General features: G+C 50.0%; 1 protein-coding gene across 1 annotated transcript in view; it reads left to right on the forward strand.

Annotated features, from left to right (window-relative positions):
• The first annotated feature begins 353 nt into the window (after window positions 1–353).
• LOC116956388 (transmembrane 7 superfamily member 3-like) overlaps window positions 354–14392 on the forward strand; it is a 29931-nt gene continuing 15892 nt past the window's right edge. The window contains exons 1-4 of the mRNA XM_076054233.1: window positions 354–529; window positions 7906–8066; window positions 11386–11536; window positions 12980–13100. Coding sequence (XP_075910348.1) covers window positions 430–529; window positions 7906–8066; window positions 11386–11536; window positions 12980–13100 — 533 coding nt within the window. The 5' untranslated portion in view covers window positions 354–429. The remainder of the gene's footprint in view (window positions 530–7905; window positions 8067–11385; window positions 11537–12979; window positions 13101–14392) is intronic.

Raw genomic sequence — 14392 nt, forward strand, 5'->3', positions numbered from 1 at the left:
GAGGCCGCGGTGTAAATTGGCCATCCGCCTACAAATAAAATTCAGCAAAATATTATAATAAGTGGTGGCGGCGTCGGGGGGGCGGAATTGGCAATGGCGAGTGAGGAGAGCCTGGGGGGGCCGGAAGGGGGGGCCGGAAGGGGGGTGGGCCGGAAGGGGGTGCGGGGGGGGAAACCGATGGACTGGGGGTGGGGGCGGAAGAGGTGCAGGGGAGCCGATGGCTATGGGGGGGTGGGGGCCGGAAGCGCTGGAGAGGGGCGGCGCGTGGTGGGTGTAGGGGGGGGTCCTTATCTCGCATCAGGAGTTCCGCAATATAAACACCGCCTGCGCGCATTGCCACATTTGGCGTCCGTCACGCGCTGTCGCCGTCGCTTTCCTCCTCCGCCTGCTGCTGCTGTGTCCCCGCTGCCGGGTCGCCTGCCGGCTACCATGTGGGGCTCGCTGCTGCTGCTGCTGAGCCTCTCGGCCATCCTTCACTTGGCCTCGGGGTCACAGTCGCCTCACACGGCTGACGACGATGTCCGCTCAGGTTTGTTGTGGATTGCTGCGCGCGTGGTTGACGGTGGTGGTTGTGGTTGACGGTGGTGTGGTTGTGGTGGTTGTGGTTGACGGTGGTGGTTGTGGTTGGCGGTGGTGGTTGTGGTTGACGGCGGTGGTTGTGGTCGACGGCGGTGGTTGTGGTCGACGGCGGTGGTTGTGGTCGACGGCGGTGGTTGTGGTTGACGGTGGTGGTTGTGGTTGACGGCGGTGGTTGTGGTTGACGGCGGTGGTTGTGGTTGACGGCGGTGGTTGTGGTTGACGGCGGTGGTTGTGGTTGACGGCGGTGGTTGTGGTTGACGGTGGTGGTTGTGGTTGACGGTGGTGGTTGTGGTTGACGGTGGTGGTTGTAGTTGACGGTGGTGGTTGTGGTTGACGGTGGTGGTTGTGGTTGACGGCGGTGGTTGTGGTTGACGGCGGTGGTTGTGGTTGACGGTGGTGGTTGTGGTCGACGGTGGTGGTTGTGGTCGACGGTGGTGGTTGTGGTTGACGGCGGTGGTTGTGGTTGACGGCGGTGGTTGTGGTTGACGGCGGTGGTTGTGGTTGACGGCGGTGGTTGTGGTTGACGGCGGTGGTTGTGGTTGACGGCGGTGGTTGTGGTTGACGGCGGTGGTTGTGGTTGACGGTGGTGGTTGTGGTCGACGGTGGTGGTTGTGGTTGACGGTGGTGGTTGTGGTCGACGGTGGTGGTTGTGGTCGACGGTGGTGGTTGTGGTTGACGGCGGTGGTTGTGGTTGACGGCGGTGGTTGTGGTTGACGGTGGTGGTTGTGGTTGACGGCGGTGGTTGTGGTTGACGGCGGTGGTTGTGGTTGACGGCGGTGGTTGTGGTTGACGGCGGTGGTTGAGGTTGACGGCGGTGGTTGTGGTTGACGGTGGTGGTTGTGGTTGACGGTGGTGGTTGTAGTTGACGGTGGTGGTTGTAGTTGACGGTGGTGGTTGTAGTTGACGGTGGTGGTTGTAGTTGACGGTGGTGGTTGTAGTTGACGGTGGTGGTTGTAGTTGACGGTGGTGGAGGCTCGTGAAGGACGCCGCTGCTGCTGCTGCAGTTGTGAGGCAGTCGCCAGCTCCAGCAACAACGGAAGGCGGGGAGGAGCCACGCTGCTCACAACAACGAGCGGAGCGCCGGGTGGATAAAGCGCAACGAGTTGGCACAGTAGGGGAGGGGTGGGCACAGGTGGTGCATCGGTCGGTCGACCCGTGGCACCTGCTGGGTCTGCCCCGTGACCTCCTGCCGGCGTGCGTTCGACACCTCGCGTGGCCTCGACGTGCACCTAGCCTGGCACGGGCGTCGTGGTGACGTCACCGCCACTTGCGAATGGCGGTTAAAGTGGTGGTTGTGGTTGGAGTTGTGGTAGTTGTTGTGGTGGTGGGTTGTGGTGTTATCTCAATCGTCATCAGAATTTTTAATACTGCATGAGGAATCCGATGAGCTACAAAGCTCTTCATTCACTGATGTTCAGTAAGGGGTGGGGGTGGGGGCACGGAGTAAGAACGTTACGACAACAATACACAGTGCGCAGATTTGCTCAAATGAAGGTGAACAAGTCGCTTTAAAAAAAATACACAAAACGAAACTCTTTTTGTGTATCTTAGCAGGCAAAGCCCACCGAAGCATTCAACTGATTTTTTTTCAGAAGCCACCTGAACATGACAAATGGTCACCTCGACAAAGTATGGCTTAAAGGTCGTGATCTAAGCGTGGCTTTTTTCACTCCAGCGCTGTCCTCCAGACAGTCTCGTCCCTTCACCTGATGAAGGCCGCTTGTGTTGTGGCCGAAACGTCGTGATTTTTGTTATTTTATTTTTTACCTACGTGACTTTACCCAATAGAACCAAAGAGGTATGGATCCTAGCAGTCACGAAAGCTTTAAATCTAGAAAAGTATGGCTTATTATCATCATCATTGTGGTGTGGACATATTATACCTGGCCAACCCAAGGCTGTGCAGTCAACACTGAGGGGGACCAAATCTTCCAGGGGGTCTGGGGGGGTACCCCTCCCAACCCCCCCCCCCCCCCCCCCCCAGAAAAAAATCTAAATTAAACTCATTTCCTGGCAAAAAATTTGAAAAATTCACTAAAACTTCGGATGGACTTTTTTTTTTACAATAATGTCTAATAGTGTTATTGTATTTACATTGCTCTGTTTTTTCTTGTTTCATTGTATGTAATGGCAGAGATTGGGGATTACTAAAGTACAACCATAACCACAATCATATTAACAGAAATCTATTTATAGCAATATATTGGGGGGGATGTGACCCCCCCCCCCCCCCAAATATTTATTTTAATTACGGCCTTGGGTCAACCCCTTATCAGTGCCCTACCTTATTTCAGACCTTATTGGTCACCCCGTGCCCTTATAAATCTCAACGTTCATCCTACAAAGTCCCGTCACAAAGGACAAACACAAATATGTAATCTAAATAAATGTTCCAGTATTGAAACGGCTGTACGCCGTATGGACCTGAAAATTCAGTTTCCCCTGTACAAGAATGCGGGGTGAACCGTATGGGCCGACGGATATGAAATGCATAGCAGCAAAATAATCTTAAATAATATCATTGTCATGTTTCTAAACTGAAGCTGCTGCTACCTACTGTCTGACGAGTTAACATTTGTTCAACACAGGTAGGTTTTCGCGACGAATTTAATAGTTTAACGGCACTCGTATTGACGCGATATAACCCCCCCCCCCAAAACAACCTTACGGATAAGAGTTAACATATTTCTAGATTTAAAGCTTTCGTGACTGCTAGGATCCATACTCTCTGGTTCTATTGGGTAAAGTCACGTAGGTGAAAATAAAATAACAAAAAATCACGACGTTTCGGCCACAACACAAGCGGCCTTCATCAGGTGAAGGGACGAGACTGTCTGGAGGACAGCGCTGGAGTGGGAGAAGCCACGCTTGGATCACGACCTTTAAGCGCTTGGTGTTTTTCTTCTCACACAGCTTAAAGGTCGTGATCTAAGCGTGGCTTCCCTCACTCCAGTGCTGTCCTCCAGACAGTCTCGTCCCTTCACCTGATGAAGGCCGCTTGTGTTGTGGCCGAAACGTCGTGATTTTGTTATTTTATTTTCACCTACGTGACTTTACCCAATAGAACCAAAGAGTATAGTTAACATATTTGTTTATTGGTGGGTGCTACTGGTTTGCCTGATGTGCACATTCTGCACCTCGCCAACACCTGGTGTAGAGCAAAAGGAACGTAAGAGGTTTTTTTTGTTGGGTTAAATCGCAAAAATATAAATGTGGTGTCGTTAAGCCCGCAACCACCCGACAGTCAATCAGTAAGGGGTTTGTCACGTAAACAAAACGTGGCCAATTCTTTACTAGTGCATCACTAACCACTACAACATTTACAATTGTAGTGTAGTGTGTAGTGTACTCGTTCAGCACTAACCGGTTGTGTGTTGGAGAGTTAACCCACTACAACATTTACAATTGTAGTTTCAAGTTTATTTATTAGGTACAGCCCTGTGAGCCATGTGGCTCTTGATTCGGGTGCAATCGCGACAAACAAAAGCATGAACACACAAGATCTTAAAATGATGACGCACAACAGAAACATCCGGGGAAAACCAGCAAAATCTTCCAGAAAAAAAAACACCGTCTAACAAGGCTGTGTGCAAAAATCCCAATGGGATTTAAGTAAAAATAAATTACCAAAAGATAATTTAGATTAAAGTTATCAGGCTAACTCAGTACTTCAACAAACAAACATGGTTTAACCATAGGAATTGTGATTTTTAAAATGTAACAATAAACGATATACATAACATGTACAAAAAAACCCCACTTTGTAGCTATAGCCACTAGCACGAGTTACTCCATAACAGCACAAATATCAGCAGTAGTAGTATCGTACTATATCAATGCATCTTTTTGGATCAGCACACGATGATTAAAAACTTAAAAATCATACTTTACAGGCCACTCGGCAATAGCAGTCGCAGCTGCGGGTGCACAGCTTTTCGAGCAGTTTTGAGTGCAGATATTCGTAGGTAGCGATCCAACTTTCGGTTTATCGGCGATAGCATTCCAGACCCTTCCGCCAGTATTTGTACGGCAATAAGGAATGTGAAGCTGGTAAATGAGCGAGGACCTTTGGGTTACATTTGTTCTTCGACACAACAGTGAGGAGGAGATCCAGCAGGTAGTCTGCTGATTTTTTTTGTGAATTCATCGTGAATAAATAAGATCTGATGCACAAGCCGTCGATCATTAAGAGATGGTAAGGTTGACCCAATGTGTAGAGTGCAGTGGTGGGTCCTTTATGGGCAGTTAAATGCAAATCTTAAAGCCGAATGATGAATTGGGTCAGGCTTCTTCAGTACAGTACTGGAGGCTGATTTATATACAACGAGCTTTAGTACCCGGACTCGCCCCAGACTTGGATTCTTGTCTTGGATTAATACACGGCCTACGCAGATGGTGGGGAGGAGGGGGGGGATGCGTGACGTCAGCAGGCACACTGCGTGACGCTGCCGCATGCGGGTGACATCACAGATGTGACGTCACCGCTCGCTTGCCGTGAAAAATGCATCTATTATTGCGCCCCCCCCCCCCCCCCCAAAAAGACAGAAGTCTATTTTTATGCTTTTTGCATTGTGTACAGTCTGGAAGCTACCCACATGACAAATTTCAAGTTTGTTACATGTTGGGAAGTATGCTAAACATTTGGAACAGGCACACATTCACAAATTTCCCTTTGTACATACAGATGTCACAGTAATCAAGTACAGGAAGTATGGTAGCTTTTATCAATTCAAAACGGAACATTGTGGGGAAGCAGTGCTTGTGTCGATACAGGAAACCAATTTTTTATTTTGTCTTTTTACTAATAGAATCAATGTGATCTTGAAAATTTAGTTTTGAATCAAAGATGACCCCAAGATACTTATAGATCTTGACTTGCTCTCTTAGATAATTATTTGAGGATGTAATTGGAGAAAACATTTCCTGCTTTAGTCCTGGTGAGAAGCATGCCACCTTGGATTTGGAGGCATTCGGGACTAGTTTTAAGAGCCACGAGCTGATGTTGTACTTTGTTGAAATCGCACTGACACTTAGTAATCACATCATCCAGAGCGGCCAGCAGTAATCAATATTGTCATCTGCAAACAGATTTACCCTGGAATTATCCAAGTCGGTGCCCAAGTCATTGACATGAACAGAGAACAAGAGGTGGCCAAGGATGGAACCCTGTGGAACCCCTATTTTCTTATATTGACCTCCAACCATCTATGAATACAGTTTTGGTGCGCGAAGAGAGGTACATTTTTAACCATTCAACTGCGTGTTTGGAGAAACGGAGGCAACTTGGCTTACAAAGCAGGATGTTTTGGTCGACTATCAAAGGCTTTGGACAAGTCAAGAAAAAGACTGGTGCAGTACTGCTTATTATCCATGCGACTGTAAATGTGATTTTAGAGAGTCAAGTGCAGCAGATGTGGTGCTGTATTTTTGTCGGAACCCAGATTGGTTTCGATGTAAGAGGTTATTGTCAGACGGGAAACTGCTAATTTGGTAGTTCAATAATTTTTCAATAAGTTTAACAAACGGGGACAAAATTGAGATTGGTCAGTAGTTATTTGGATCATTTTTAGGGCTCCCTTTTAATGAAGTGAACGAACATAGGATTGTTTCTATTCTAGAGATACCGATGCTTCATTGATAGACAGGTTGAAAATATGGCCTATAGGTTTGTATATTAGGTGACCAACAGTTAGCGGATCAAAGATAGGAATACTATCTGCTCCAGAAGAGTAGGACCCTTTGAGGTAGGACTAATGTTTCAGAACATTTTCGTGGATAGGCTGGAAACTAAATTCGTTTAATGTTTGTACAGGGATGTCAGAAATTGCATTAGCAGGGTTTACTCCCAATATATTATTATAAAGGTCACCAGCTTCAGAAAAAATAAGGTTCAAATTATCAACTATTTTTTTGAGGCTCTGAAAAATAGTCCCTATTTAGGTTAAGTGCAACTGGAAGATTATCTGTGTTGGGTGCCTTTTTTAAATACATTTTACCTTTTTCCAGAATATCCTGGCGTTACCACGTGATTCCAGGAGAGTGTAGGAAAAGTAAAACATTTTTTTTGCATGCCGTATTTTTCTTGACGCATCCAATCCTCAGAATCCTGTACTCTAGCCAGTCATTGACCAAATTACTTTTCTGAGCACATGCCCAAGCCTTGTCCCTCGTTTTCATGAGCTTGGTAATCAAAGGATCAAACCATGGTGGACGGTTGCCTTGAATTTTAAATCTAACCAATGGAACATGTTTGTTAAGAATTTGCCGAAAAGGTGTCCCAAGCCGTAGTCAGGTTGGGGGTATGGCAGACCTTGTCTATCGGAGTGAAGCACATCATTCGTAAATCCATGTATGTCGAAGTGTCTCATGGAGTGCTGAACAACCGATCCTGGGGAGTGCTTTGGGTCTGGCTGACGATCTCACCCCCAATGTGAAGGAGTGATCGCTAAGGTTATTACCCAGAACACCAGTAAGTGGGGAAATTGTGAGGGGCATTGGTCAACAGGACGTCAAGCAGAGATGACTGTCCCGGGTTTTTTATGTTGGGTCTTGTGTCGTGGCCTAGAAAGCGAGAGAGAGAGAGTTTGTCGGTTTGTTGTTCGTCTACCTACATTGAAGGAGTGCAGACTACTGCAGTTGTGCTAACTATGTTGTTCATAGTGTGGGTTGCATGTCCACAATCGCACTAGTGTGGTCTCTGTCTAATGCATCGTTGTGGGTCTCTGTCTCTCTGTATCCGTGAGTCCCGATGTCTCTCTGTATCCGTGAGTCCCGATGTATCACTATGTGCCTCCTATGGGTTTGCTGCATGGTCCATAATTTGAGTTGCATGGCCACTCGCACTGCTGTGGCTTGTTTTCATGCATCTGTGGGTCTACGTATTGCGATGGGTCTCTGGGTTTACGATATGGTGCCATGATTGGGTTGCATGGCCACCATGCTAGTGCTGTGGCGTGTCTTTTAATGCATCTCTATGTATCTACGAGTTCCGCTGTATCTCTGCGTCTCCCTTATAGGTTTATAACATGGTCCGTAGTGCGGATTGCATGGCCACAATCGCACCAGCGTGGCTGTCTCTAATGCATTTCTGTGGGTCGCCATGTATCGCTATGGATTTCTATGCATCTATATGGGTCTATGGGTTTACTACGTGATGCATGGTGTCAGTTGCATGACCATTTGTACGTGCCGTGTGGTACGTACGAGCTTCTTTCGCACTGAATCTCGGCAGAGCCGGTCTCCTTGACGCGGGCCCGACCTTCCCGGAGTGAACCAAAAAAAAATCGGTTGTAGTTTTTGTTGTTTTTTAAATGGCGTTGTCCCCAGACGTGAGGATGGAGCTGCGTCTGGGAGTGAACCGCGTGGAGCGACTCTCCACCAACGAGACGCTGGTGCTGTCTGTGGAGGCGCTGCCCAACTCGGCGAGCTTCGTCACCTTCCAGGCACACGAGCGGGGCGACGGCGCCGTTACCGTCGCCTTCTCCAGGGTAAACGGAACGGCCCGGGGGGCGTAAACGAAAACCGCCGACTTTGGGTTTGTGGGCGTTCTGATTTTGTGGTTTTGCGGATTTAAAGAAAAAAAATTCTGAGAGGTGCGTGACCCTGGAGTTTAATAGTTATTCTTTATCCCCTCTCCCCCATTCCCCCGCCCCACCTACCCCAGGTTTTCCTCCCCTGTGATCCCCCACCGTCCTACCCCTACATACGGCTGGCTCGGCTTCTCGGTTTGCGCGCAAGCCGCGTGACACGGGCTGTGGTTATCGGGGGGGCTCGCATTCTGTAAACGACACAAAAAAAACCGGCCTCCGCTAAGGAGGAGCCTCTGCTCTTCCACAACCGGAAACCCGCGTCCTGGAAGCTGTGGGAGCACACCCACACTTTGCCCCACCCACAAAACGACTCGGATACCCCTCCCGTGTAGCCTGTAACAGACTGTTGGGGCAAGTGCTTTTAGCGAGTAGCAATACCCAGTGAAGGCCGGAACGGCACGCGAGTGGGTGGGTGGGTGGGCCAGCACCACGCCCGCCCACTTTTGTCTCCCCAGTGGCTGATTGATTTTACACGCACACCGTATCAAGGTACTCATTTGAGGCCGAGTCGACCTAGGGGAGGCCCAGGTCCGGGTAAGGTAATCGTCACCGGTGTTGGCCGCGAAAGCCGGAACCGAACCTCGGGTCGCCAGATTAGAAGAACCACGTGCTAAACGCTACACTACCGCTCCCCACACTGATGCGGCACTTGTGCCAGGCTATGTGCACGTTGAGGCCACCTGAATTATCGAATGCCTGCCGGCAGGAGGTCACGGGGCAGACCCAGGTGCCACGGGTCGACTGACTGAGATGACTGGCTGATGCACCACCTGTGCCCCCTACTGTGCCAACCTGCTGTGCTTTAGCCACCCGGCGCTCCGCTCGTTGTTGTGAGCGTCGCTCCTCCGCCCTCCGTTGTTGTTGGAGGGCGACTGCCTCCAACTGCCCAGTAGCATCCTTCACGAGCCTCCTCCACAGAGGCCGATCTTGACACCGCTGGTACCAGTCATCGGCAAGTCCACTCAGCTCCACATCCTCTTGTACCACATCACTCCATCTCTTCTCTAGGTCGAATAGCCCCCTTTATCCGGCCGAACAAAAGCTAAATCTTGACTTAAAGCTTTCGCGACTGCAGGAATTCATATTCTTGGGTCTTTTGGTAAAGTCACGTAGATGGGTTCAAAGAAAATAACAAAAAATAACAAAACTAGAGCCTTTTTTTTCCTTCCCGATGACGACCGCTTGTTGTGATCGAAACATCGTAGTTTGTTATTTCTTTGAACCTATCTACGTGACTTTACCAAAAGACCCAAGAATACGAACAACAACTGTTTTGGCATGCGGTGGCTGGGCATGCGAGCTACATGACCCAGCCAACGCAGCCTTGCCTGCCGGAGGAGCTCACCGATGTCCAGATCTTTCAAGGATTTGTGAGCTCCTCACAATCCAGCCGGGTTAAACCCAGGATGGATCGTATGCAGCCCAGCCTAAATGTTTCTAACTGGCAAAGATGTACAATTAGGGGGGGTCCACGTTTTGCAAGCGAGAAGACCTGAAGCTTAGTGCGGAGCGACAGACCTGGTAACTTCCACACAGCGTTACGCAACCGATGAAAACATAATGCTGCTCCACTTATTTGGAGTGAGACCTCTGCTGTCAAACTGGAGCAGGTCATGAGCATACTGCCCAGGTATAGGGAAACTCTCCACTCCACAACGGCCCCATTACCGATTGGGAGTTGTGGGGGTGGAGTGTCCGATGGTACAAAATACCCAAGCAGGTGCTTAGTTTTGGTGGGGCTGATGGTAAGGCCCCACCTCTTAGTGACAAGCTCCAGGTTCAGCAGCAGCGCCTCCAACTCCTCTGAGTGAGCAGCAATCGCCAAATCATCGGCATATACATAACATGGTTGACCAATAGGGAGCCATCCCTTGACCACACCCGGGCATCGATCAGCCTCCCATTGTATCTATACCAGATGGAAATTCCTCCGGTACAGCCATCGAAGGCTTCACGAACTACGTGGTCGAAATAAATGTAATGTGGGAGCCAGAGGACATCCCTGTTGCACACCAAGGTGAACAGGGAATGGCTCGGATTCCTGGCCACGTAGTTTTATCCAGGCCCGCTCACCATCATGAAGGTGCTTAATGACCTTGAGCAGACAGTCAGGGACTCCGAAAGTACAAAAAACAACTCAGAGTCCAGGCTTACTGATGGTATCATTATCCTTAACCAGGTCAATGAATTAGAGATGTAGGTCTTGTTGGAATTCCCTATACCTGCTGTAGCAGATAGACATAAAATATGGCATCTGTGCAGGATCGCCCATGAAACCACGTTGGGGTTCCGCAAGCCTCTCCTCAGCATGCCTGGCAAGGCGATGTTGATTGTCCTGGCAAGGATTATTTCCCGGCACACTGAGGAGTGAGATGCCCCTGTAGTTGTTGCAGTCTGTGCAGTCTCCCTTCTTAAAGAGGGGGACCACCAGGGCATCCTTCCAATCCTGCGGAACCCGTCCAGTGGTCCAGACTGTTGTTATGATGTCATATAGGGCAGTCTGTGCACAAACGCCACCCTCCCTCAGCATTTCGCTTGGGAGATCATCTCTGCCCGCTGGCTTTCCTGGTCTCAGACTCCGGATCGCCTTCAGTACTTCCTCAAAAGATGGCACCTCAGCCAGCCACTCACAGAGGGTGACTTCTTGCAATACTCTTTGGTTCTATTGGGTAAAGTCACGTAGGTGAAAATAAAATGACAAAAAATCACGACGTTTCGGCCACAACAAAAATCACGTCGTGATTTTTTGTTATTTTATTTTCACCTACGTGACTTTACCCAATAGAACCAAAGAGTGTGGATCCTAGCAGTCAAGAAAGCTTTAAATCTAGGACTTCTTGCAATATTTGGAGGCACGGCAGCCTCAGCAGGGTCATCCCCACTGTCCCATGATGTTTTGCAGGCCGAGGGATTTCCCCTCCCCAGGACCTCGCAGAAATGTTCGGCAAACCTGTTCCTGGGGGTCGGAGATTGTGTGTTTTATTTAATGCATCAACTTGATTCTTTGCAGAAGGTATCTATTTGGTGTTGGGATATCTTAACGCCTCTCCTATTTTATTGCCAGCAAAGGGTAAAAACCTATGAATATTTTTTTCATACTTTGATACTGGCAAAAAAAAGGTCCCATTTTTGTGTACCTGCTAATCGGGATGTAAGATTTTCCGTGTGCGTGTGCGGAATAATGTTTGTGCGTGCAACGTGTGTGTGCGTGTGTCAGGCCCTCGGGAGAGGAAACTCGTACACTGGCACGGACGCAGGGCTGCTGTTTCCACTTCATCCCAGGGACAGCCGACTGCTGTGGTACATGTACACGGGGACCCAAGCCAACGCTACAGCCAGCCTTCTGGCACTGGCCTATTCAGCCAGTGGTGAGGCACACGCACACACACACACGGCGTGTGTGGCTAAGCACTGCGCCACTTCTTGTATGTCGTGTGTGTATGTAGTGGGGAGCGGTGGTGTGGCGTTGAGCGCTACGAACCCGGCTAACGGAGTTCGATTCTCGCTCGCGGCCATCGACGCCAGTGACGATTATCTGAACCGGCCCTGGGCCCTCCCCTAGGTCGACTGGGCTTTCTCAAATGAGTACCTGGTGCGGCGTGTAAACATCGCCACGTGGGAGACAATGGCGGGTGGGCGTGGTGCTGGCCACCCGCCCCCTCGTGTGCCACAGTGCCGGCCTTCGTCGGTAGCTGCTCGCTAACAGCACTTGCCCCCAACAGTCTGTTAAGGCTATACGGGGGATGTTTGTCTTTGTGTGTTGAACTTTCTTCGCACGGTACGTAGCCAACGTGCTAATCGGAGGTGCTGGGGAAGGACCACAAATTATCCACAGAACTCAGTCTACCCTTGAATGTTAAGATTTGAAGTGAAAATAACTTTAAATGCTTCCGTTTCAATAGTGTGTGTGTGTGGTATATGTTTATTTTTAAATGTGTTTTTTTTTGTGATCCGTGTTTTAATAGTTGGTTAAATCGCGGTTCGTCTGTGTATGCCAGTGGCTCTTGCGGTGGCCTACGCAACTACCATGCTCTCCACACTGCACACTGCTATACTACGCAATACCGTACTACACTACACAAATGACCGGTCATTGGACAAACGGTCACCACATCGCGCGGCGCTTTCAGATGGCGCCGCTTCCGCGGCCGTCTGCAACGCTGCTACCTTCCCATGTCAGTAAGCCCACTGGGTCTGTGCACGGCGATGGCGATTACGCTGAGAGACGGAGCAGCACGCGGATTAGAGAACGCACGCATGGTAGAGACGTCGCCACCGCATCGATCTTCATCCAGCAGTAGATGGAACAAGGACGGTGGTTACCGCACCGCACGCCAGCAGATGCGCTGCTTCTGCGGCCGTCTGGAATGCACTTGCCTTCCGTTGTATTAGGACGCCGTTGGTGGCTGTGCTGCTGCGCATTGAAATCGTCGTTTTAGGTTGGGAAACTCGTTTCTTTGCGTTCTTTACAACGACTTTCTGTTCGTGCCCGCCAGCCGCCCCCGCGGTGGCCGACGCAGCGATGAGCGCCGCTTCGGCAGATTAATTTTGAGGTTGACGTGAACTCGGGAGGAGGGGCCCGTGTCAACATTTGAATATATTTGCGGCTGATGGGATTGGCAATGGAACTTTTCGGCCAGTTGTTCATTGTTTTTAGGCATGGTGTGTAGTAATTAGTTTTAATAATAAAGAGTCCACATCCGGTTACGACTTGATACATCGGATCCATGTTTTTCCGCTCTCTCCGCTGCGCTCCATTCCACTCCGCTCTCTCCGCTCCGCTCCGCTCTCTCTCCGCTCATTCCTACCAGACCCTGTGCCGGGAGGCTGTAACCTGGAGTACGACATGGAGGTGGACCCCAACCTCCGTCTGAGCTACAACCTCTACGAGACGGTGCTGGAATTTGCTCCGGCCAACCTAGGGTACCCACGGTCGGTCATCCCCCCCCCCCCCCATTTTTTAATGTATTTATATTTTAGGTTGTTTCCTCCAAAATGTGGCTTTCTGTTTTTGTCTCGATGGGCGAGGTAGTTTAACCACAATACCTCCTCGTCAACGAGCGTAAACCATCAGCGCGCAAACTCCGGTCGTCATCCTAGCAGCAGCGGATTGCAGCTGGCCGTCGAACAAAGACGGTGGTGACCGCATCGTCCCGCGGCGCTCTCAGATTCGCTTCCGCGGCCGTCTGGAACGCCGCTGGGCGCTGTGCCGCACTCTTAAATCCTCGCCTACGTTGACAAACGCGTTTCTTTTATGACGCCTGTTTTGGTGTTTTAGTTTGTTTGTCCTTCCCTACTCCCCTGCACCCTCCCGATTTTAGCACGGTTGGCTACGTACGGTGGGAGCAAAGTAAGCTGAACGTACAGACGGTGGTGTAACCGTCGGTTCTCAATGATTGCGGGGGGGTGATGTGAAAGCGCTGCCCCTACTCTACTGTATAGACCCAGAGGTCCGCTTAACATTTTTATCTCCAGAAGTAGTTCTGTTACGTCTGCTTCATCTTCTTCTGTGGCTTTTTGCACCGCTCCAGAGTTTCTGACAAAAAGATCCAGACCCATTTTCCATTGCGATGACGACCGATGTACATTTGTGTGTGTGTGTGTGCGCGCGTGTGTACGTACACCTATTACCATGATTAGGGGAAAGAACGACGATCCAATTTCTGACCCCCAGGAACCGGTATGCAGATTCTCTGAGCATTTATGTGAGGTCCTGGGGGAGAGAAATCCCTTGGCATGGAAAACATCATGGGACAAAGTGGGTGATGACCCTGCTGAGGCTGCCATGCCTCCAAATATTGGAAGAAGTCACCCCCTGTGAGTGGCTGGCTGAGGTGCCATCTGTTGAGGAAGTACTGAAGGTGATCCAGAGTTTGAGACCAGGAAAGGCACCGGGCAGAGATCAACTCCCAAGCGAAATGCTGATGGAGTAGCGTTTGTGCACAGACTGCCCTATATGACATCATACCAACAGTGTGGACCACTGGACGGGTTCCGCAGGATTGGAAGGATGCCCTGGTGGTCGCCCTCTTTGAGAAGGGGACCGCACAGACCAACAACTTAAGGGGCATCTCATCCCTTGGTGTGCCAGGAAAGGTCCTGGCAAGGATTATTCAACATTGCCTTGCTAGGCACGCTGAGGAAAGGTTTGCGGAGCCCCAATGCGGTTTCAGGAAAGGGCGGTCCTTGAGATGCCATATTTTCTGTACGTCTGTTGCAGCAGA

Source organism: Petromyzon marinus, chromosome 65 (genome assembly GCF_048934315.1).
Source record: "Petromyzon marinus isolate PM22_M1 ecotype Great Lakes invasive population chromosome 65, UKy_Petmar_22M1.pri1.0, whole genome shotgun sequence".
Classification (NCBI taxonomy): domain Eukaryota; kingdom Metazoa; phylum Chordata; class Hyperoartia; order Petromyzontiformes; family Petromyzontidae; genus Petromyzon; species Petromyzon marinus.